This window comes from Haemorhous mexicanus, chromosome 2 (genome assembly GCF_027477595.1).
Source record: "Haemorhous mexicanus isolate bHaeMex1 chromosome 2, bHaeMex1.pri, whole genome shotgun sequence".
NCBI classification, from domain to species: Eukaryota; Metazoa; Chordata; class Aves; order Passeriformes; family Fringillidae; genus Haemorhous; species Haemorhous mexicanus.
In genome coordinates, this window is record NC_082342.1 from 29,884,506 (window position 1) to 29,909,977 (window position 25,472).

General features: G+C 45.8%; 1 protein-coding gene across 1 annotated transcript; it reads right to left on the bottom strand.

Moving 5' to 3' along the window:
- Positions 1-7,646: 7,646 nt before the first annotated feature.
- LRRC58 (leucine rich repeat containing 58) lies at positions 7,647-24,884 on the bottom strand. The gene is made up of 4 exons (XM_059838090.1): positions 24,280-24,884; positions 14,969-15,097; positions 13,419-13,696; positions 7,647-11,946 (listed from the first exon to the last, which is right to left on the bottom strand). Exons 1-4 carry the CDS (start codon positions 24,876-24,878, stop codon positions 11,738-11,740), a joined length of 1,215 nt encoding a protein of 404 aa, XP_059694073.1. The 5' UTR covers positions 24,879-24,884; the 3' UTR covers positions 7,647-11,737.
- Between the last annotated feature and the right edge of the window lie 588 nt (positions 24,885-25,472).

Here is a 25,472-nt window from a genome sequence, read left to right on the forward strand (position 1 = left end):
AAGAAGAACCACACAGTTTTCTTCTTGTTTTTTTTTCCACTTGTGTTTTCCATTGGAAACTTGGTTTTCATCAGTCCCTGTTTTTGGTGAGGGAATAACAAATTAGCCCTCCAAGGTTAGATGGTGCTTCAGTGAAAGGCCATGCCTGGTACCACACTGCAGAAAAGGCTGCAGAGGTCTGAGCTCCTGGAGGACCAGCCAGGCTCTGCCCAAGCTCTAGTGCATGCTGACACAGGAGAGCAGGAGTTCAGCTCGTTTTAGGTAAGGGACTGGTCATGCCAGGTGCAGGCAGTAAGCTTGCCCACTCTTTCCTTTCATACTGAGCCTTAAAGTAGGATTTTCATTAGACGTTTAGCATGACCTGGAACCCAGAGGAAACATTCAGCCCTTTGGATGCTAATCTGAACCACCAAAGCTTCTAAGGCTCCCTTCATGCTGCCAGCACCACCCGGTGCCAGCAGTGATTAGTGGTCTCCTGGGAGGTATCTCAGCCTCTTAGGATTTGACAGGGAAACAATAAAGTCTGCAGTGGAGCTGAGTTTCAGCTGTGCCCATCTGCTAAATAACAAGAGGTAAATGATAGTTTCCTTCAATTGTAGCAGTCCATGACTACTCATGAAGTCATATAATGATTTCATCTCAGTTAGTCACCATGTTCTTTCTTCTACCTGACACAGTGAAGATGTTTTTCTTTCTAACAGTAGAGAGTAAAACCAAACCCAAATCCCCATTAATACAGATCTAATGCACATGCAGTGCACAACAGAAGCATCTCTTATTTCTGCCTCTAGCCACATCTGAAGTATTTTTCCATCTAAGAACAGGAAAGACAGGCCACTGCCTTCCTTTTAAGGTGTTCCCCTGTCACAGCAGAGGCTTGGCACTTGTCTCCCTGGATGCTAAGCACTCTGCTGCCAGGTAAGGACTGCACATCCCTGTTTCCAGATCCTCACAGACAACACCCTCTTGCTCATGGCAGTCCTTTGAAACAAAGACTTTAGGCTGAGACTGAGAACCACGTGGCACAGAGGGCATTGGTGGGAGATGTTCATCACTCAAAATTAGTTCCTGCTGCTGGTGGGGACGTGTTGAATGAGAAGGGCCCCATAACCATCCTGAATGGGCCATCCTGGAGCAGAAACCTGCTGTCTGTGTCCTTATCTGTCCTTATATGTCCTGCCTTATGGAGTGCTGAGGGCCAGCTGTGGAAGGTGTTTCTGGGCTCACTAGGAGGAGGAAGAGGAGGACAAAAGGAAAGGCCCAAACAACTTGCACCAACAAGCCCTGTAGAAAAGCACGGCCACGAGAGTGGCCTCCCTGGCACAGTGGATGTCTATGCTGGCTGCCAGAGAAGGGGCTGCTCTGTGAGGAATGGAAAAGGGTTACCATGGGGCCATGGAACAATCCTTGTGCAGAAGGAAGAACATGGAGACAGGAAGGGGGTGCTTGCTGTGTGGAGGCAAATGGGAGTAAAGATAAGCCAGTAATGCTGAAAAGCTGAATCAGTCTGCTAAATCAGTGCAAAGCCTTGGCTTTCCCAAGGACAGCGCTGCTGACCTCAAAGACAAAGGCAGAAAGGTTATGAGAAACAGAGTCAGGAAATGGAAGCTCTCACCATCTATGTTTGGGCATCCATAATGCCAAGAATAACTTAGTAAATAGGAAGTTAAAAGCCAGGAGTTTGTCAGCTGAAGTGAACAAGGAAAGTAGAGCAGGAAGAGGAGGGGTGACAACTGAGAAACAAGGCAAATGCAAGCCTGGCATGCAAGGAAACAGTTGTTTCTTACTCTCTGTAAAAGCTGGCACAAACAAACTTTAGAAGCAGAACTATTGTTTCCAATACAGCTTTCCATGCATGTGCAACACCCAATTTAACAACCACTAAAGTACGTGTTACCCTTGGTGGATGCTGATCTAAATATGCCCACATTTGACAAGTCACATGATAGATTTTTCTTGGCCTTTAAAGCTATTTTGAGTCAAGGACATGCACCTGAAAAATCACAGACCTTTAGTACAGAATTTTTAACTATGCAGTGAAGCACTTTGATCAATAAGGTCACTGCTTTGTTGCCACTAAGAAATTCAAAGCAGCAACTGCTGATTGCTTTACCCCAACATTTAGAATCTGAGGTGGGAAAATATTGTACAACTCACAAGAGTTTCTGCTTACTGTCCTTTAAAGGGATTATAATCACAGGCTTCATAGGACAACACACACCGGCCTTGAAGTTGTGAACTCCTCAGTCTCTCTGAAGGTTCTGAAAGCCCATTCATCATGAGCTGCTTTAAAAATAAAAGAAACACACCTTTCTTTTCTTAAAAAGAAATTGAAAAAATGGATGTCTTTGAAAAAGTTTGACTAGATGCTTGCCAATGAAATTTGCATGAAGAAGACACTTGTTGCTGAATAAAAGATGGTAAAGACATTTCTCGGCTTTATTCACCCGGGAGAATTCTGAAGAAAAGTTCGTGACAAAAGCAACAGGACTTGCAAGTATGAAAAGGTTGTTACTGTAAAAAGAGAGGAGAGAAGAGGGGAGGAAATGGCTGGGCTGCCATGCACAACTCAACAGTCACATGGGATAGCTCTCAGATCTGGGATGTTCAGGCGCATTATGACAAGGAGAAAACACAGGCAAGGGAGATGTTTTTATCACTGTAGCCAGGAGTGCCAGCATTGATGTCTTCTCATGAAACAACAGCTCAGCTTCTGCAATGGTTAGTTAAACCCAAGGTTGTACCAGGCTTCTGAAAAGCAGGCTTGGGAAAACACATTATGCTGGCGCCTGGAGCAGTAGCAAAAGGTAGCAAAAGACTGGAACAGCCTTTTCAAATGTCATTCCAGCCTTTCTGCTGCCAGGCTATTACTCTGGACTTCAGAAATGAATGCACTAAATAAGCAAAGTTACTGCAGACCCATCATAACTCCTATGGTTGCCTGGACCAAGACTATAACCAACACAAAGTTGTCTGCAGAGCCTGTGGAAGGACAAAAAGCTTTTCTGCTGGTGATGAACCAGCCATCACTTTAAAGATTTGCTGGGTCATGATAACCATGAACCTCCTCAACCATCTCAGGTTTCACTGGAGGATTCATCTCGTGGTGCATTAATGAATTTGAAAGAATTATTTGTGGGCATATTTCCATATTTCTACATCCCTTTCCATGGAAAAAGTAACATCTATTACCTTTACATGTGATGAAGTATGTTCTGCTCTATCCAAAGGCCCTTTGTCACACCACTGCTGCTATTTATTCATGTCAGACCGGGGCCTCATTTTGTCATGTCAAATTATCATCAGGCTTCACCTTTGGCCACAGAAATCTGGGGACAACACCATGATGGTTTAAAAAGCATCATGCGAGACACCCTCACTAGACACTTGTGATGTGTGGAATGGTGTAGTAGGCATCTTTGTTGAAAAGCTGTCTGAAGAGTGAGTGGCATTCAGAAAATGCCATTAAAGAGGATGTTTTCTTCTCACTCACCTGGTACAGAAGCCACCTTCAGAGCCCATGATGGATGGCACAGATCACCCCTGGTCTCCTTTTGCCAGGAGACCACAGATGGTGTTGGAAGGTGTTCTCTGTCAGGACACCCTTGGTTCAGAAGCTGGTGTTGGGTTTGAGGAATTACCCTGGGGTCATTATTATTTCATAACGTGAATTCTCAAAAAACTTAGGTAACGGGCAGTGTGACACAGAAGTGACACTTTTGCCACCCATTTTCAATACGCTTCTCAAAGGGAGCCACCTTGGAGGGCACATCTGTGACCGTGGGAGCAAAGCTCCTGTGACAACCCAGAGCAGAAGCAGGTAGCCACTGGTGAACCTCTTTCTGCATGAGAAGTGACCTTTTGGATGCAAAAACTCAACTGTATAATGGCAAAGGCATCTGCCATTTCCCAATCCTAAGGAGACACCTGATATGGACCTCCCTTGAACCATGTAGGGATGGGCCCTTTTGACATTCTCACCAGCAGCCAGTTCTCTTAGAACTTGTTTTTGGGCCAGCCACCTGCAGCATCAGCAGCAATTACAGTAACACCCCCTGCCCTTGCACATGCCCTTTTCCAAGCTGCTGGTGGAAGACAAGCCCTGCTAATCCCCTCCTGTGAAAATGGCATTTATGTGCAACTGGTGCAGGTAAACAAGCACAAGCTCAGGCTCCTCCTTGCCGCAGGAACACGCTGGCCCCGGGAGACTCTCTGCCTTTGCCCTCTTTCCTGTAGGGAATTCACTAGCCACAATGCCCTGCTTGAAGTGGGATCACAGGAGCAGAAATATACCCCATCAGGGGTTTGCCAACCACTATTAATGCAGACCATATTTATAGCAATAAACCAAAGCAGATCCCGTATTCACTCAGAGTTTAAATATAACATGCCCACAGCCCTCTATTGAAAGGTGTGGAAGCAAACAAGGTGCTCCTGGACATGCTGCACAATGGTTTTCTTCCTCATGGCCCACAGTTGTAGGAACCTCTGAGCACAGGGTTGAAAATACCTGCTGCCACAACACGCCTGGCTGTGCCAGCTGTCAGCATTCAGTCAAGGGCAGGTTTTGCCTCCCAAGGCCATACTTCTCCCCTCCACATTCACACCAAGCAAAATCTGTTTTCCTAGAAGCACTACAAAGTGTTTCCAGGCAGGATTCTTGGAGGGCTGTGCGTGGGACCAGGGACGAGCCGTGGCCAGGCACCACAGTGTGGGCTTTCCCTACAAACCATGGTAAAGGGTCATCTCTGAACAGGTTTTCAAAAAGCAAGGCAGCCAGATGGGGCTGCAAGTTGTGAAAGACCAACATAAAGTTTCAGACATTCCTGGACCATTTCAAAACGTGTTTTGACGAGCCCAGTTGCATGGGGTTTTCTGCAAGGCCTTTTATGATTATATCTCTCAGTCAAAGACTCAGGACTGCTTTAAAGAAAGAAAAACAAACAAAAAGATGCAATTTAACTCCAAATGCCTGAAGAGAGTAAGTAGGGAACCCAGCTTTGGAAAACACACTGCAGTGTTTATTTGAAGATAAAAACCCCTGCTGCAAACCACTCGGGTCTGATTTAGATTATAAAGGGTGTTTGGTTATATAAATGCAAGGGGGTTTTAAAATCTTCCAGCAAGGCCCTTCCAGCAGTGCTACTCACAACAGAAACAAAGTTCTGGGTTCAGCCAGTGCTTTCACCAGGCTCCCTGTGCCTGTGAGGAGGTTTTATGAGCAGGGGTTGAGTTCAGGGCCCTCTGAGGGAGAGCAGGACAATCCACAGGGAAACAAAGCCCTGTCCTGAGTGGCCCAGGGGGATCTGCTGCCAAGAAAGTACACAACTTGCAGTGACCCATTAACCTGATACAAAGGATGTCCCCAAAAGGACAGATTTACCCCAGCCTTCGAGAAATACCCAGCACGTTTGAAGCAGGGGGTTATTGTTAAGGGAAATGCAAGGTCTCTGATTTCTAGCATCCAGATTCCCATCCACATTCTGCCCCATTCCCATGAAATGCCAGTTTGGTCAAGATTTGTTCACTGTTCCCCTGCTCACAAGTAGAATCCCTTAGGTCACCTACACCCATCACAGGGCTGTTCCTGAGGAACCACAGGCTGCCCTTCCAAGAACTAACAGCACTTGCAAAGCAGGGCTTTAGAGCAACCATGTAACATTGGATGGCAAAAAGGACATTGCTCAATATTGTGCATGTTTGCTAAACTAACTTTTACTAGGGATGCCAGGAACACCAGGAATTACTGAAAAACATTTTTCCACAATGGCATTTTCCTATCTATTTTCAAAGCCATTAGTCTGAAATTTACTCTTTCAGGGACAACCTCCAAACCAAACAATGCTGTGCCTTTCATACATGTTCTTTCACCAGCAGTAACTGTCTGTCCTTGCAGATGCAAAGGGTGACATGCTGACGTGCTGGGCTCACTCTGTGACCCCCTACTCCCAGCTAAGCTATCACACCACCCAGATGAAGGGTTTGTTTGCCTTCCCAACTCACCTGTTCAGCAGTGCCCAAATCAAGCTCCAGCAAGGACCCTGTAACACTCTTACATTCCCTTACATGAGGAGTGACAGAGCTCAATGAAATAATTTATTCATTCATCAACACAATGGTCTTCAGAGGTGTGTAGAATGGCAGCCAGCCTTTTGACACTCTGGTGAAAGGGTAATATTTAGGATAAATATACAACTCACTTAGCAGTACTGACTTTGGGTCCTGCTTTTTCCATGGAATCAAGAAGGGCTTACAGACAGGGCACTTGGACAACACTCTGAAGATACATTAATCCTTTACCACTCTGAGAGTAGCTTTGAGCCACTACCAGTAAGTCCCAGACCAGGACAAAGAGATGGCCCTGCCCTTTTTCAATGCTGCACTTGGCACCTTCTCCCAATTTTTTTTTTTAAAGGCTGGCAACTGCAACTCACAACCTCAGTGCAGAGAAAAAGGTGCATACATTCACTTCTAACTGTCTTGATCACCTAAGGCAGCGTGTCTGAGTAAGTGAAGTACAGCTCTACTTTATGATGACACACTTCCAAAGCATCAACATAACACCTCCCTTTACATCTGTACAACGGCATGAGCCTAAAATGTCAATGTGACTTTCTGAGCATCTGGTTCAGCCATCTAGTTACTCACATTTCCTCTGCACTCTTCCTGCTGTTTTAGTGCTGAAGGCAGAGGAGAGGGTCTGAGAGCCAAGATTTGCTCCTAAAGACTAAAACATGGGCAACTCGTGTCAGGAATCATCACTTCAAGGATTTTGTTTCCACATATAAGGTAGGCATTAAGAAGGCAAAGAAAAGTGTATCCTTATATTAATTAATTCTGTTAAATTAGTTAACAGAAAGAAATAAGAATATTCTCAGCCTGGCTATGACCTGCAAGATCACTGCGCTCTTCCGTACTTTATGTTACTCAAAATGGAGCTGCTGCATAATTTGAGAGGTTTTTCCTTAAATATGAAGTGGAACCATCTCTGAAACAGTTCCAGCTGAAGTTAATATCAAGTCATTCTTGTTTCCCACTGTCCCATTTTCCAATACACCACATTTCTGCACTGACAACTGGTAATTGCATGGCAGGATCCAAAACATTTTGGCAATAGATCACAAAACTCTTCAGGATGTAGGAGGAAACATGGGATTACTCAAGAAATGGGAACACATTAGCCAGTTAACACGATCAGAAAATTAGCATTCAAAAAATCATTTACAGGTTTCAAGGTTAGCGTATTAAGAGGGAAATAATTCACAAAGTTTAGAACTGTTACTCCGTATTGTTGGAAAACTCCCCCATGACGTCTCCTGCTCTTGTTCAGGTATTTTTTCTGTCTGTGAGTTACTTCTGCCTCTGAACTGTGGAGCAAATCCCTGCAACACTCTTCCAGAAGTAAAACAGGGTCTGGTTCTGTAACACACACTGGTCTGTCACAAGTGGGCTCCAAGAGCCAGGAGTTTCAGCAGTCCCTTTGGAAGCCTTACCTACTCTTGGTTTTACACAGTACAGGTCAAATCCCTCCCACTCCCCAACCATGTACAGCCCCATTTTAATGCTTCCAATCCTACACGAGTTCTGTCTGCAGAAACACCAGAACTGAGATGTCGTGAAATAACAGACAGACAACAGCAGAAATAACATTTTTGTAGGTTTAGTGTTTGCAATTTGTTTTACAGCTTATAACGAAATACTGTTAGAGATAGTCTACATTCATATGTTTCAGGCAAAATACAGTTTTAAAATCGTAAGGCACTTTAAGATGTCCTAAAACAAATGCTTATATAAAAATTCAACAAGAGGGCTGGATGAGAACCCTTTCTACCCTTAGTGTTCTGGTCAGTAAATGATCAATTCTCTAGTCAGGCAAGCAAGTGAAATAATCAATAGAAAGGTTTCCAAGACAGAGTTACGGCTGTGTTAGTGTGCACTCTGGAGCAGTATATTTGAAGTGTTTTCAGTTGGGGAGGGAGGGCATGGTGTGAATAAGAGGCATTAAAATAATTCTTTGAACTGGGCAACAAAGATGCATTGCAAGGATTAAGTTTCATTACTTTCATTGGATTAAATTCCTTCCATTCATTATTGGCAACAAGAGTAAGGAACAAAAAGGAGTTGGTTCTCCCTTCCCTCCCCCCACTCCCATTATAATTCAACACAAGATTTCAAAGACTTAAAATGACCAGGACAGAAGCCTGTGAAACAGTGCATCTGGCCACTTCAGAGTATGTTTAAATATTCATTACTGACTTCCTTAGGTCTCACCTCTTATTAAAGAAAAACATAAAAGAATTGGCAACTGTCTAAGTTGCTTCCCATCTAATTGATATTTTGCTTCTTTTTAACACAACCCCACTGTTCCCATCAAGTACCTGCATTCAGAGACACACCAGCAGCTCTCCCTGGCACAGGCTTGGTGGGGCAGCAGATGAATGCAGGCCGGGCCCCAGGTCCCACATGGAAGAAGGAATGAGCAACTTTGCTTTACACACTTGTGTCTCAGCTTAAGAACAGCTTCAAAAGCTGGTCATGCTGGGCTGCTGCAGCAACAAGGGGACTGATACCAAAACACTGACTGAAGACTTCACTTGGAAGATGCATCTTCAGGAGCTGAAATCTGCTAAAAACTGACAGAAAACAAACAAGCACACAGTGGCAAAAAACTGCCTACTTCTTAGGGCCCCTGAGAAGGGGATGGTAAAAACTAGTGCCTATCATCTGTGTATTTTCAAGTGGTGTCTCACCTATTTTATTGCCCAGTACATTTTCAAGTCTTTGGGGGTGAACAACTGCTGAAAAACAACTCACAGGGGCTCAATGTGTCAGGCACTACAGTATATATCTGCATCCCTAGTCTTCTCAAAACTACCCCAGAGGGAAAAAATCTCAAACCTACTAACCAACAATTTGTTTTTCATACAAGTTCTTGATTGTTTTAAATTCTGACTTACTTGAATTGCACTTTAAAGCCCAGCAGCAAAAAGAAAACTTGGTAGCTATATTCAGGAATATATATATATATAAATTTTTAAGACACATTTTATCAAGTCTAAAAATGCATAGATATCAACTGCATAAGCTGTCAAGTTTTGACCTGGCTACAGTGAAGAATCTGTGAAAAAACAAAGATTACCCTAACAGACCATATAATATTTGGGCAGAAGTGGGTTGCCTGTTCAGTTAGGAAAGAAACTGCAGTTAAGGATCGAGCTAAATTAGAACCAGCCACCACTGGTCTGAACTCATCACACAAAGAGGTGCAACTGTGCAAGCAGGAACTCTGATGAAATCTAGCTTTATGAAGTGAAAAAATGCATGACTTCAAGGCAGCTGCTGCTAAAGACAAGAAAGGAAGGTGGTACCTCATGGCCCTGAGCTCAAAAGATCTTGAGATCTCAACTGGTGTGGCTCAGTTTTGCTGGCAGGAGTGTCAAGCTCTAGATCACTCAGTTGATTGCTACAGTTATACCAGCAGGCAAGTTAAAATTGTGGCTCTGGAATCATCTTACTGTCATTCAGCATTGCTGTGCCTATGTTCACTTGGGACAGCAAGAAGTATCTGAAAGTGGAGAGGAACAAAACAGGCCACTCACTGGTTGCAATTTCACTAACAACATGCAGTTGGTTTCTCTCAGAACCTGTAGGTTCTTCTTCCCAAGCAAATCTCATAGAATCTGCTAAAGTGACATCCAGTTGCTTGGCACATACACCTCATTGTGCCTTAAAAATATACTTAAAAATATTTGGAAAGGCATAGAGCACATGCAATTAATTCCTTGTGGATCAATGCACACAGGGAATCACATGTGTGTGTGGGAACTAAGTTGCAATGATTAACAATGGACAGGGTACTATTTTACTATCAGATAATTTCAAATTCCAGTTCTTTCCAAGGGAAACTGGAGAAATAAAGAGTTCTGTCAAGTAAATGCAAGGCAAGAAATTAAACTTGCACACCAAGACAGACTGGAACATACAAAGTTTCACAGACCATGTTCTTCAGGTCACAGGAAAGCAAAAACTGTAGGCTAATTAAACAAAAAAATCACTAAAGCTAGTTATAAAGAGCAGAATTATCAAAGTGCTTTAATACATAAAGTGTCAAACATAATTAAACAGGACCATTAACACAGAGCTGCCATAAGATGTTCAAATAGGTATATGTGTTTTCTGAATGCAGGAGAAGCACAGGTTTTTAAATTACCCTGTAGGGCCAAAGTGAGTTAAGAAAGGTTTTCTTGTTCATTTCAGCTTCTTAAAATGATGGTTTTGCTCTGTTCATGCATTCAAAGGCACAGTTGGATTTGCTCTATCAGAAACTGCATCAAAAGGACTGTCTACCATGAAATATTAATAAAGGGGAAGCTCTCACTGAGTGAAGCACACAACAGCCTCATAAAGTAGATTTACAGATAGCTGTCAATTCGTAATATTAATTTTATAAGATATTTCTTGATGCTTAAAAATTCTGAGCTATTTTCTGCAGCTTTCCCTTAAACATAGTTTAAGATTACTGAGTGTATTATTTGAACCATCAACAGACTGCCAAAGCTATTGCCACAAGAGCAAATGCAAACAAATAAGGAAGACATTTCAAAAGCACCTTGTGCAAGAAGCTCAGAAAACATGCCTTTGCCTCCCTACCAGTTTTTCCTCTCCTGTTAGGAATCAGGAAAAAAAGATATTCTCCACAGCACTTCCCTGGGTGTTTCAATTCATTGAGCTGCTATGTACCTTAGGCCCATGACCTTAAAGATGGAAAGTAACTCTACCAAGCACAGCAGAGCAAACTGTTGGAAAATGTGGCTGTTTATAAACAAAAAATGTCAATTGAGACCTTTCCTACAGTTCACAGCTATAAAAGCAGATTTGCTCCAGTAAGCTGAGACTCAAAAGTATGATACAGTGCATCACATCTGGTCCCTTGCACAGGCCACAGGTCTGAAGTAATACCAATTGTAACAGAACAACTTGTCTGTTTTCTGAAGGCACTATAAAGACAGCAACACTTCAGGTGTAATGAGAAGAGAGAGAAGGAGGAAAAATAACAAATACTGTTAGAAGGAGACACTAAGAGCAGCTCAGTATCACAAGGGAGAAAAAAGGTGGCTCAGTTCTATGAAGGCTATAACATCTGTAACAGTACAGAAACCCTACACCTCGAGGCAAAGGAAGAGCAACCAGAGTTTGGAAAAATCTAGTCCTGAATAAAAAAAAATTCAACTTTCATTTTCAGTGGATGAGTGTAAAATCTGTAACTGAGATCAAAGGAGACAGAAAGGAATCAAACTGCTATGTAAAACACTGGGGTCCATACATACTCACATGGCATCATTAGCCTGTTTCTGATTTACCACAGTGTTAAAGGATCTGGACAGTCTCCTTTGCTCTGCAGGATGACTGAAGTCCAGTCAAGTTTCATATATTAAAATCCTTCTGAATCCGCCAGTGAGAACAAATTCCTCTCCCAGCCCATCTGAGGGGGGAGGGGGCGCCTCCCAGCCAGGAGACATTTCTAACAACCCCAGGCAACCTACGGGCGGCATGCTACTGAGTTAGATCTCCTAAGCAGCACTGCATCAAGCAAGTCCAGGCTTGCTAAGATGTTCTGTCCCTGCATGGACTTGAGGACAATTTCTCATGAGCCCTTCAGGCCGGTGGCTCATGCTTCACCATTCCATTATTGCTTTACAAATCCATTTTCCTTCCCGTCTTCCCCTGTGGCTGCCCGTTATCCCAGAAGGACTTTCTGCATCCTGTGCGCGGCGACGCTGGCCTCATCCTCAGAGTCAGACTCGCTCTGGGAAGTGGAGCTCTGGGAGGCAGAGCTGAAGGGAGAGGAGCACTCTGGGGAGCACAGGTAGTGCATCAGCGGGAGCCGATACTTCCCACAGAAGTCAACGAACTTGATCTGTCTGACGCAGCTGTCAAAGTACACACCTGTGAGGGAGAGGGAACAGAAAATCATCAGAGAGACCCTGTGCCCAGGGACCTGCAAACTCCGCAGGGCTCTTGTGCCTGGAGCCTAGGCCTTCAGTTAGGATTTCACTGGCACTGCACTGCACTATATGTGGGAGCACAAGGGATACTGGTGGAAGGGAAGGAACCAGAATACCTCTGAAAATGTGAAATTTCTTTTCTTAGTAAAAAAATCCTGTAAAACTGTATTTGGTAGGTGACTCAGAACAGCACCCTCTTCACATAAAGACACAGGGCAGTTACTTCCAAATAATGCAGCAATTTCTTCTCACCATTAGGGAGAAAACTCAGGATGGGAATTTGCAAACTTCTTAAACGTCAAGTGAATTAATGCACTCTACTTTCAAACTTGTAAAACCTCTTCTACTAGCTAGTAAAAATGCATTCACAAATAGACCTTCACAGCTCTACTTTTCTTCTGCTTGAGTGAAGCCACCATGCTGAGCTTGGATGCTACTTTCCATGGCAACAGTCTTGCTGCAACACACAATTATGTTCTCTTCCTGTCACAGCAAGTGATTTTAGACGCTGACATTTTCAGAAGTTTCCAGCAGTGTTTAAAGTCCTAGCTGGTCAGGAGAAAACTTTACTCCTGCAGTGCTAGAGCAATGCTGCAGTACTGTGCAAGTTCATATGGCATAGTGAAAGAGTACAAAAGCACTGTTATCCAAGCTGGGCAAAACTCCTTAAAAAAGAAACTTTTCTTTCCCTCCTGATGTAAGTCCCGGCCCTTCCATCTTTGCTTATGGAGCATGCTTTGATATTGTCCTGTAAGAAGATAACAGATTGCATTATGACTGCAGGGTAAGATACTAATTAATGATTTTTTTTTTTCCCCTTAATCTTCTAAATGCTAAATGTGCAAGTATTTTTCTCTGGTTAAAGATTAAGCATTGAGCCAGATTAAGCCCAAGCATTCCAGGCTGTTTTATGAAGTGCTCTCCTTCCAAGAACTGCAGGCCAGTGGTCCCAAGCTAGAGCTAAAAAAGTTGCTGTTGGTAACAGCTAAGCACTAGAGCCACTGTCCTATCTTCCTCTCAGAAATGATGCTCACCATTCAGCAAGAGTGTGTGCGAAAGTTCTGCTGTCCATCACTTGCTCTGAGCTATTTCAGGGCAAGTGGATTGGAAACTTCTGATCATAAAACCACAGTGGAGTGCTGGGATGAGCTACAAAGACTCTGACAGAAGTGCTGTCTTACATTCCCATGCAAATACAGTAAACCAGCACTACAACTCTGAATACTGCTTCTAAGTGAACAAAGCTCCTTTAAGACAAGTTTCCAGGAGACCTGGAGCCAGGGAAATACAGCCAGAATGTGGCTGCAGTGAGTAACACTTTGAACCTGAGTGAGCTTACAAAGTCATGCCAAGTAAGAGGGAAAGGAAACCATAAGGTAAGAGCAGGAAGCAGAGCTGTAAAGGTGAACTTACCCCCACATTTAGGATTGGGGCAGTTGCTGGCCAAGCTCAGGTACCGGACAAGACTCTCTGGGAGATCGCTGGGAGTGTAGGGAACGTTGCGAGTTTTAATCGTGCGCCCGGCCAGCTCCTGCAGGCTCGGGGGGTTGTAGGTCAGGTCACGCACAAAGCGCACCACCAGCGGGTTCCCACGCAAGCTCAGCTCATCGAGGTGAACCAGGTTAAGGATCTCTCGGGGAAGGTAAGTCAGCAGGTTATTGTGCAGGCTAAGGGAACGCAGGGAATGCAGCCTAAGGATGGAGATGGATACCCTGTTAAGATGTGCAAGCAAAATTGCCCCACAGCTGCATTAAGCAAACCTAATTACTCTCCCAGCTCCCACCAATTTATTTTTCTTTGGTTTTTCCCCCTTTTAAATCATAAATTCATGCTAAAATAACTGTTCTTACTCCAGTACACACAATGCACTAGAAAATTCGTCTCAGCACCAGAATACCTGCTAAAGAAACACAGGTATTATGGTGCTGAGACGTGCTGCTATCCCTCTCAGTATTCCCCCCAAAAAAGACAGAACAAAAGTGCACAAACTGAGTGCTCTCAGGGGACAGAACGTCTCCTTGTACCCAGCACATGCATCAAGAACAGTCCCATGCAGTGCTCTGAATAAGTCACCTGCTCTGTCTCATGCATTAAAGATGATTGCTGGGAGGGAGCCAGCCCTGGAAAGCCCCATGTTTTCATTGCTTGCGGCTGCACCACCTCACGCTGATACCACCAGTTCTGAACGAGGTCAGGCCAGGCCAGCAGTGGCACAGGGGACAAGCAATTATTTTGCTTTTGGATGAGGCTTTCCCCTCTCAGGAAGCACAAAGCAATGCTCCAGCACAGCATCCAGGGCTGCTCCCAAACTCGTAAAAGTTACAAGACATTGTACTTTAAGAATAATCCCACTAAACTATCAAATTCCAACTTGGAGAACTCCATGCTGCCATTCAATTGTTTTTAGGGTCTTAGGCTACACATACAGAACTGCAGTGTCCTCTTCCACCCATTATGAAGAGATTTGTAACCTTTAAAGCAGTAACCTAGCCACTAGAACTATGCTATAGGATTATACACTCTGAGATCCTAAGGTAAGGAATGCCAAGGGAACACAGGATGGTACAAGACAAAAGTACACACAAAAAGGTTTTGGGTGAAAGGCAAAACTCACCCAGCATTCACTACTAATACAACAGTACCATTCTTACTTGTTAAGGTAGCAATTTAGATTTTCTAAGTTGCCCAGGTACTTTTCAAGGTCCTCTACACAAATCTATCAATTCACTTTAAGGTGCAATCTTGGTGATGGTTTTTTAACATAACCCTTTCATTGAGTTTTCCAGATCATATATTCATGGTCTGCCTGCAGTGCACCATGCCAAGGATGTTCTTTTTCAAATCCAGTCACATTAACAAATTGAAGGACAAATAGATCCTCCCAGGTACTTTTATCCACATGCACAGAAGTCAAAGTTCAAAGAGTTAATTACAGCTGGTGGCTGATGACAGTAAATACTCACTGTGCCAGCTGAGGTGGAATGCTCTGGATCTTGTTGTCACACAGAACTAGATACCTCAGAGAAGGCAGTTTTGCTAATTCAGGTGGAATTGCTGTAATGAAATTCCCTCCAAGGTATAGAAACTCTAAACTGAAAAACAGAAAAGAGTGCATTATTTCATTAATTTCAAGTTTCTTTTAACACCTGGGTTTTCACAGCTATTGCATTTCTTAAAGGAAATTGACAGATGACTACCTATGAGATAATTTGCTGAGAGCAGGAAAAAAAGCTGAGTTGCACATCAAAATTACAACAGAGCTGCTGTTTCACAATAGATAATGTTGAGATTTTTACCTCCAGACTCCTGCAGTCACCATTACACCTGCAGGTAGGCACCAGACAACTGCGTATTCCTACACCAACCCCTTATGCAAAGCTCCTGCTCCTATTTCCAAGGACGTGCAGCCTGCAAACACAGGGTCTGGACACAGATCCCATGGCAGCCAGTGGGAGCTCTCAGTTCCAGCAGGAGAGAAGCACGAGCGCAGTGTCTCTCCCTGGAAATCCTGGCCTTGCACCAGCACTAGTTGCTCTTTGTGGAATCATCTGACTCCTCAGTGACTAACTGGAACCACTACCCAGAGGCAGCCAGTGCCCCTTTGATACAATTCACATACCAACACCACAGCTGCAACAGCACACAACAGCACACCAGTGCACCTAAGTCACGCAAGTACATGCACAAAATTTCTCAGAGAGATTGATTTCACTACTCTGAAGTCATTAAACCCAAACCAGAAACCATAGCTGGGCAGTCTGGGCCCAAATAATAATAATAGATAAGAAGAATCACTGGATATCCTGTGAAAACTCAGTGAATGGTACACAAGAACAGAGAGAGGCACTAGATCTCTTCTGCCAGGAGTAGCCAGTATGTGCTGTGCATCTCTGCCCTTCTAGGAAGAAAAACAGGCAAGCATTTCTCTTTGACATAATAGCTTAAAGTCTCCATTCCACAGACTGAAGCAGCATTCTTTCCCTCTTCTCAGATGTTGTCTGAAAGAGGAGCAAAGGCAGGCTCAGTTTGGGTACATCTTGCTCACCACAGTCCAGCCAAGATTTTTTCCCATGTTTGAAAAAGTTGGATCCCACAGTCACGGTTCAATACCTCCAGTACACTTTCAGACTGGCTAACTACAAAGCACCTGGGCCTTCTCTGATCCAGCAAGCATTGCCCACAGGCCAGGGAAAGTGAACTCATCCAGGCTCCATCAGCCTTTCTATAAGTATAGGTTATAACTTCCTTGGAGTAGGAGACACCTTCATCTCACTCCAACAACTGAGAAATGCTATGGATACAACTGGCACAGAAACACAAGGAACAGAGCACCCAAAGGACACGGTGGTCCACCCTGACAAGGTCTGAGCCCTGAAACTCTGTGCCACAGCATATGTGGAGCGCAGAGAAGCTCCCCCCTGAGACTTCCCCTGGGATGGAGCAGGAGAACAGCAGAGTGAGTCTATTTCACTCAGTTCTTGCAAGAAACTTGAACCCCAGAGATCCAATGACAGCATCTGCTTGGGCTACAGAGGCCACTACTGCAGCACTTGTCCAACAGCAAGGACAGAATGACAAACCTTTGCAACACACCAAGAGATGTTCGCAGGGCTCAGCTTTCCCTGGATTCCCTTCTATTTTTCAAGTATGTCAAAGGCAAGCTAAATAACAGAAATTGGACAAAGTGGGCAGAAAATCAAACCTTAAACTGAATTTGATTATATGGAAGGCAGTAACTACAGACCAAGTGGGACAGCACATTTGGAGGTTACTCTGGAGGTGCAAGAAAGTGCACAGTGAAAAACCACCACCAATTGCCATTGCTTCAAAGTAACAGTAACCTCTCTTCGACAACTTGTATGTTGAGGAGTGGGGGTAGGAGGAAGGCTGCTGTGCAGAGACCATGTCAAGGAGAGATTATTTTTAATTAACTTTTGATCCCCTAACAAAGTCCTGAGTTTTAACCAAAATTCCTCCTTCAAACCTCCATTATTTCCTGAAGTGGATTTAGGCTGCTTGGCTCTCATTAGGGACTTAACTGCTGAGTATACAATTCCTAACTCCATAACAGTGCTGGAGCTCACACCAAAAGCTGTTGGGCAACGGAATTCTAGCTATGTAGATTTCAATATTTAAACAAGGTTTGGATGTGTACGAGTTTGCACTTCTTAGGAAAAGTGAATAATTAACTCCTCATCCTTTGTGTTTGAGGACACTAGTGCCTGTAAAGTGACATGGCATTAAAAAAGGTAGGCACCTCCTACCAGGGAAGGACAAGAGGGCACAAGTTATACAGTAAAAATGTTTTGGGAATTCATTTCAATGTATAAAATGCATATGTTTCAAGAGCAGCCTACTGTACAAACTAAGTGTGCAAAAACACTGCCTACAAACTTTTTACAGCTTCAAATCTGTTCTTTGCAAAGTCTGTAATGAGAACACTCAGTGATACCATGAAGGATATAAAGACCTAACATCAGGATACAAACTGTCTCTAACTAAAAAGCCACTAAATAAGGTAACTCCTTCACTGGCAACAAAATGCTTCTTAAAAATGTTTTCTTTTTAACACATCTTCTGAATCACCTTTTGGGGTCAGCAGACTGAAAACTCATGGGGCCCAGTCTGGTACAGCAAATTCAGAATTTCCACATCAACTTGTGGTATTAATTAGATGATTAATCTATTTAAAAAACACAGGGAGGAGGTTTTGAAATTAAAAAGAAATGTATTTAAAACATAGGAAAGATATTCTTATCGCTCCCACTGAAATACTGCTCAGTGGGAAAACAAAATCTGTAACTCCCATCCCTCTAAGTACAATTTGCTAGGAAGAAGGATCTAGGCTGATGAAGGTGAAGGAATCAACAACAGCCATTTCTGCATCAAACTGAAGTGTCAAGAATTGTCTGAGCAAAACTAATCATGACACAGGAAAGTATTTTCAAGAGGTATGACCCTTTTATCAAGAGCATTGACCACAGCACTGGGATGCAGTTTGTTCCCAGCTCATCTGCTCCTGACATGATACTCCTGTCATACTCACACTAAGCCTTTATCTAGAGGCAAAGGTGACGCTGGCTCTCGAGTTGTCCTGCTCAGGGCAGGCCAGTTTGCTGCTCGGTAAGACAAGCAAAAGCACTGCTCAGCTCTGCCCTCTTCACACAAGAGCCTGCAGTAAGGCAATCCACAACGTTCAGCCCAGGTTTTCGCACGAGGACCACAGCAGGGATGGCAGTCAGCTAGGTGAATGCTTCTAACTAACCTTTCACACTTAGACCTGGTTCTTCTGACAATCATTAATCTGTACAGTCATTTTGATCGATCAGCTAAGGTCTTGTGAATTGCTGTGTAGAATTCCAGAGGTAGAACTGGATTTTCTTCTGCACTTTCAAAAGTCCAGAATCTTCAAAAAGCCAGAGATCAACTATCATCAAAAAAAACAGAAGCACAATTCCAATTTTTGAAGCTAGAATGAGTGATTTACTTCTGCCACACAGGCTTGGCTGAATGAGTTTCAAGAGGAGACAAACACTAACAAAATCAATCTCAACAGAATCTGAAAAAAACCCCAACAACCATTTGACAGAGTTACTAATGAGGGTTGACACTTTCTCTCCTGCCTTTTAGTAATGTTGGCAAATACACTAATAAAAGACCAGAGTCCCTTTCAGCCTCACACCCGGCACCCCCCTGCTCAGCACAAACCATCCTAATTGCTGCCAAGAACAGCCAGCACACTGAGTCCATCATGTGGTGCTCCTCTCTAGCAGCATATTTCACACCACTGGGCTGTAGGGTGGCAATGAAAATACTTTTACCTACTAGGAAATGAGTGGTGAAATGCTCAGACAACTATGATCAATTCAGGGGGTGGCAGCAAAGTTTACCATGCAAAGAGAGTGTACCTTCTCACTTGAGTATGTCCTTGATGTTTTCAGGTCACCATATAGCACAAATGAAATCCAAAAGCCCCCAAACATTCAGCAAATAAGAAGAGCCACTCTGAGCACTAGAGGTATTTTTTTATACCCTATCAATTAACACAGCACTCCCATAGTCATATTTCAAGGGGATAATATCTTCAGGCATAGGAGATACTCAAATTTTCAATCCACCCTGTTTCCCCACAGATGCTTCTTCAGATAAAATTGAACAGCTGACATCAAACAGATGCATCTAAATAGGTAATATAAAAAAACCCAAACCAACAATGGTGCTTGAAATAGCTCCAGGTCTTTTTAAGATAAACTTTTTAGCAAGAAATTTCCAGGACAGTTTTGAGGCTCATGCAAGGGAGGAATTTCAAAGCAGCCCACAATACACTCCTGTTAACCCTGTTCTACGATTTGCTAATTCCTGAGAGAACTGCTTAGCCTTTGCTGACACGCAAATTTAAGATCAAACGGTCGTCTGAACGCTATTTGCAAAACGTTTGAAGAGGGGAAGAAGAAGGGAGACAGCAAGCAGATTTCCTAATGCTGTATCTTTATCAAAGCTCTGCTTGCCCTTTTTCCCACACTAACAGCCGTCCTTTAAGCGTATGCTTGTCTAACATGCTTAATGCTACCCACGAAGGAAAGCAAACGCTCTGGTTTTCAATGCATCTAAGCCTTTACACAAACCTTGCATGAATCCAGTTAGGCGTTCGAGGGCTTTGATCCCAGCCCTCACACAGCCAGGCTTTATTGGAGGAATACCAGCAAGAAGGAAAGGAACATGCACGGGTCTTTTCCAAGCTCTGCCTGCTCCCGGTGCTCTACAGAGCATGACAGTATTCACCAGAAGAGTATGATTAAACTCAGAATTCCCATGGGAGATTTGAAGTATCAGCTGCATTTTGCTAAGCCTTTGAGAATTATTCATTTTACAGGACACTCGCAGGACATTTCCCCAAGCCTGCATGCTGATCTGGGTAAATCTTGCACCCTTTAAGCCAAAACTCAGAGCTGCACCATGAAGATCAGAGCTATGTTTGACTAGATTTGCCCTACAAATTTTGTGCCATGATGGGCAGAAGTAGATGGCCACATTTCTAACTCACCAGCTGTAATACACCTTGCCCCATAGTGCATCCCCAGTTGGATCAGCAGAGGGAGGATATGCAGAACCAATGTGCAATGGGATCTCCCTGCAGATCACAGTTCAGGAGCTGCTGAGGGCTGTGAACTGAGTCTGAGAGAGAGTGACTGACCATAACATCTCCCACTGAAAACACAGCAAGGTCAGCAGGGAGAACTACAGAGAAGATAACACTTGTGTCTGCCTATGCTAAGCTCGTATTTTATCTGTCAACAAACAGAAAAGCAATGCAAAAATGGCTGCTCTCTCTCACATGTCTGGTGCATTCCTCACCCTAAATTCACAGCAAGAACCAATACTCAGGTCTTGCACTGCACTGACACACCAGCTGACAGGAACTGGGGATGCTGGAAGGACCTGGCACGGCCTCAACATGATCAAGAAAAAGCCCTCAGCAGGGTCAACATCTACATTTCTCAGGAACACATGAGGCTACTGCTGGTCACACTCAATGCTTACAGTGAAACCATGATGAAAGAGCACTGAATTTTCCTAATGAAAAACATGAAGCAGAGGTTATTCATCACTGGTGCCAGCTTGCTATGATCAGCATCATCCTCCTGCCATCACCAGAGCAATCATGATCATACACTTATGAACCCAAGCAAAGGAAGCTTCAAGCATATTAGTGGTCCTTCCACAACAGTCTAGGAGATAACCAGTATTCAGGAACACAGCACTCACTTTCCATGCAGGATCTTGCACTGCACACAAAATATTTGTGTGGGCAAGGACGGAAGGAGCAGGACACAACAGCAGCAGGACTGGCTGTGGCTCTTATCACCAAGTTCATTAACTTGCCAAGACACCAGGAACATGCCAGGGAAGTTTCTGCACAACATGTTTGACCCAAATACAGCTTGTGTGAAGTGGTGGATTTATTATCTTCCTGTGGGTAAAAACACATGGCACACACCTCCCTTTCCAGGACGTTCACATTCATAGTCAACAGCATGTTCCTTCTCCTTTTGCAGCTCAGACCCATCAGCTTTTTACACTTTCCACTTTACCACAGAGACAGACTCCTTACCTGCTATATTCCCGGCCTTCACTAAAACTGACATGCTGTCCCTTCAAAAACTAAAACTATGGGGTGCAGAGGAAAGACATGAAGCTTAGTTATCAGGAGTATTTAAAAAAAAAAAAAATTCATCACAGCTCAGACATTCCCCAGAAATCCAAGAATCATTTCTAGATTTCTGCAACTCCAGTCTGCTCTATAATCAGTGACTAGAGCAAATGGGAAGCTGCCAGGGTCATAGGAAGAGGAGAACTGCTGGTCTCAGGAACTCTAGTAGCAGCCGGAGGAACTTGATCACTAAGAGTGCTGCCTGCATTCCCCTTTGGTCTCAGAGCCCCTAAGATAAAAGAAACATTTCTTTTTATGAGATATTGCACATGGAAAAAGGGTCAAGGTCTTGGCTTGTCAGCAACAGCAAGACTGGCATTTGAAGACTGAACTGTGACATTAATAGAAGCCACAATACCATGTCCCACCTCCAGCTTCTAGAGCTAAGAAACTAACAGAGGTCTCTATGTTGCTGTGCTGTAACAGCTGGCTCTGCTCTGTCCTTGCTCAGGCTCATTTTACCCACTTCCACAACAAGCATGCTCACACTGAGGACACCTCTCTTGTCAGCAGGTAGGAGCAGAGTCTGGCAGCAGTTTCTCTCCAGAATGTACTTTCTATGTTTTTGGGAAGGGTCACTGGTTATCTGGGTCCCAATGAATAGATTCAGGAATCCCTCTGGAGGAACAACACATTACAAAGTGTTGTTTTCTCCCAGTGCTGGCAAAGCCATGTGCAGCTCCCTTTCATTCCTTAAACAGTCCCAGATATAGTAGTCACCAATGGCAGAGCGGTAAAGAAGCTTACAATCCTGGTGGGGCACAGATTTGCTATCTTGAGCGAAAGTTCAATTATATTATGTTGATATGTTAGCAGAAGTTCAATGAGGTAGCAGTGGTGACGTGGGCAGCAGACAGAAGCTGTGTCTAAGTGTAACTTTTCTACCTGACACATCACTTTGCAATGTTGAACAGACAGCTCAACAGCTTTGTCTGCATTTGCTCTCTTTGAATTTTCCTGCTGGGGGTTCCAGCATGACAGGTCCAAGAAAAGCTGCAGGACAGGACAACAAGGAGCCCTGCTTCAGGGCAGGTCAGAGGAACAAAGCAGAGTGACAGAGGTGCAGTGTGGAGCACAGGACACAGCCTGCCAGGGCATCATGTGCGGTGCTATGCAGCCCAGTTCCTTCCTGGGGACATCACAGAAGAAAAGCAGGGCTGAGGTTTGATTTCTTGGGAAAAAAAAAAGGAAAGAGAGAGAAAAAACCCACAACCCACAGAGACCATAGAAACAGCAGCAGGGAGCCTCTGACTCAGAGGTGGGCACAACTATCAGATCCCAACCACATCCTGGATGCTATCAGACATGCTACGGAGAAAATGTGGATCATCTTCCTCATGCAACTGCCCTCCTCCATTAGCCTCCTCTCCCCTGCCTCATTTCCTTTTTCATCCCTCAAGCATCTGTTCCCAGACAGAAAAAAAGATGAGCTTCCTCTTCCTCATGACAGCCCCAGCCCAGGATGTATCATAACTCTGCAAAGGATATGGGCATTCTCCATCACTCAGAATATCTCATAGAATCTCTCAGCCTAGAGAGCTTAATCCAAAATTGCTTCAAATCCTTAACAGGTGCATGCTATGCTACCTGGACAAAAGCTACAAACCCAAATGTATTATACTGCAGCAGACAAAACCTTTCCCCAACAGCACTCACACAGTTCTGATACCTCGCACCTACACCCATGGGAGACATCACTCCACACATCCTTGTGCTTCCACTAGATCCAGCTCTGCTAAGCCATAAAGAGTGAATCCTGGTATTTAGGGTCAAGGGTGCTGGAATTTGCATAACAGAGGCTGCTTCTGGCAAGTGCCTTGGCAAAGAGCTGGAGCAAACAAAGTTCAGATCCAAAGTCTTAGCAGAGACCCACACAGAGGCCAGCCTGGGGCTTGGGAATGCTGCAGAACACACTGAGGTGCCTGTGTCACTTAAGCCAGAGGAAGCATCCCGCCTGCCCAGGAGGACACCAGGCTTCAGGAGTAGCCAGCCCAGGCCTAAGCAGGCAGCCAGTACCCTCTGCTGTCTAAGGCCTGTTCCCACCCCACTGCTGTTCCAACTGCTGTGATTCAGCCACAAGTTTCTGTATGACCAGCCTGTGGTGGCCAGATACATCCCCAGAGACAGAAGTACCACCGCACCAGAGCACAGCCCAGGGCTCCACGCCTCGGGTCTGTTGGTATCTGTCAGATCTAGACGAGCCAGCGGGTTGAGAGAAACACCACAAAACCCCATGTATGACTGCAAGCCCCCAGTGGGACTGCAGCTGTATGGGCAGAACAGCCCTGTTGCTTGTACGAGCCACAAACACATCTTTATCCTCCTGAGCAACCCATCGTGCAACCACGAGCTGCAGGACAGGTGGGATTTATCTCGCTGTCACCCAGAGATGTGCTTGAGAGGAAAACCATGGAGAGCCTCCCCATGCCAACACTCACACCAACCACACCATCACCAGGAGAGTGGCCCTGCACCAGGGCAGCTCAGGGACTGGGCAGTGCCAAGAGGCACCCAGTTTGGGAGCACAGAAGGCCCATCAAAACCTGAAGAACACACAGGATCAGTTGGGCTGGAAAGGACCACAGCAAGTCATCTGTTCCAGCCTCCCTACTCAAGCAGGGTCACCCTAAAGCACACGGCACAGAACTGTTCCCACTGGAACACCTTCAGTGAGGGAGACTCCACAACCACTCTGGGCAACCTGCTCCAGAGGTTGGTCACCCACACATTAAAGTTCTCCCTCATGTTCAGGAGGAACTTCTTGTGCATCATCACTTTCTGCCAGTTGCGTCTTGTCCTACTGCTTGGCACCAGCAAGAAGAGCCTGCCTTCATCCCCAGTGCCCACCCTTTAGGTACTTTTATATAGATATGTGTGGATGAGGTAAAGAACGTCCTGGAGTTTTGGTAACTCAACATAACGAAGAGAAAGAGCCACGTTAGCGGCAGCAGTGCTTGGAGACACCTGAGGCTGGAGAGAACTGACGCCCGGAGGGGGAGCGTGGCAGAAAACTCGGCCGGGCTTGCCGAGGCTGTCCCTGTTCCCGCGGGGCCCGTCCCTCACCTTTGGAGCTCCTGGATGTCGGGCGGGATGCCGTGGAGCCGGTTGCCGCCGAGGCTGAGGCTGCGCAGCCCGCGGAGCTGCAGCACCGCGGGCGGCACCTCGGAGAAGCGGTTCCCGCTGAGGTTGAGGACGCGGAGGGAGCGGGCAAGGGGCGCCTGCTCCAGCCCCTTGGGCAGCGAGCCGGGCCCGCCGAGCCGGTTGTTCTTGGCCAGCAACGTGTGGAGGCACGGCAGGGACAGCAACTCCGTGCCCATCTCCGTCAGCCCCGTCCCGCTCACGTCCAGCACCTCCAACGCCGGGAACCACTGCGACAGCCCGGCGGGCAGCGGGCCCGACAGCCGCCGCGGCGACAGCACCAGCCGCCGCGCCTCCGCGCTGCGCCGCGCCGACAGCTCCGCCGCCAGCGCCGGCTCGGGCTCGGGCTCGGGTTCCGGCTCGGGCTCCGACTCCGGCTCCATCGCCAGCTCCGGTCCCGGCTCCAGCTCGGGGCCCTCCCCGCTTGCCGCCGCCATCCCGCCTGCACCGACCGACGGCCCCGCGCGACACTCCGCCCCGGCCCGCCCCGGAACCTGCATAGCCCCGCCGGCCGCCCGCGTCATGCTCGATCCCGGGCGCGCCGCCGGCGGAGGCTACAGCGGCCCCAGAGAGGCGAGCGCTCTTATGCAGGTTGCGGGGCACCTGCGGGTGGGCGGCTGAGGAATAGGGAGCGTTCGGCGGCCCCGGAACGAGCACGGGGGGCAGCGCGCAGGCGGGGCAGGAGGCGGTCCCATGGCGGTGGCTGCGCGGCGGCCGCGGCTGCCCCGAGGCCTTGCTCGCCCTCGCTGCGGCCGCAGTCTGCACCCGGGGACCTGGCCTGCCGTGCTGATGCGGAACCGTCGGCTGGAAACGCCAGCTGCTCCCTTCCAAGTGTTTTACTCCGAGCTCGGGACACCAGAGCTGCTAAGTGTAAAATTAAACCATAGCCTTTGCTGTGGCCCTTTTGGTCATGCTCGGAGCCCGAAGGAGAGGTGCTGCCTCCGCCCGTGTGCCGCACGGCCTCTCCCTTGTGGCAGCTGGTGGGGGAGCCCGGCCCAGCATCCCTGGGCAGCGGGTGTTTTGTCCGAGGGTTGATCTGCTTTGGTCCCTGCAGAACACGGAGGTTGGAACTGAGCGATCTTTGAGGTCCCTTCCCACCCAAGGCATTCTGTGGTTCT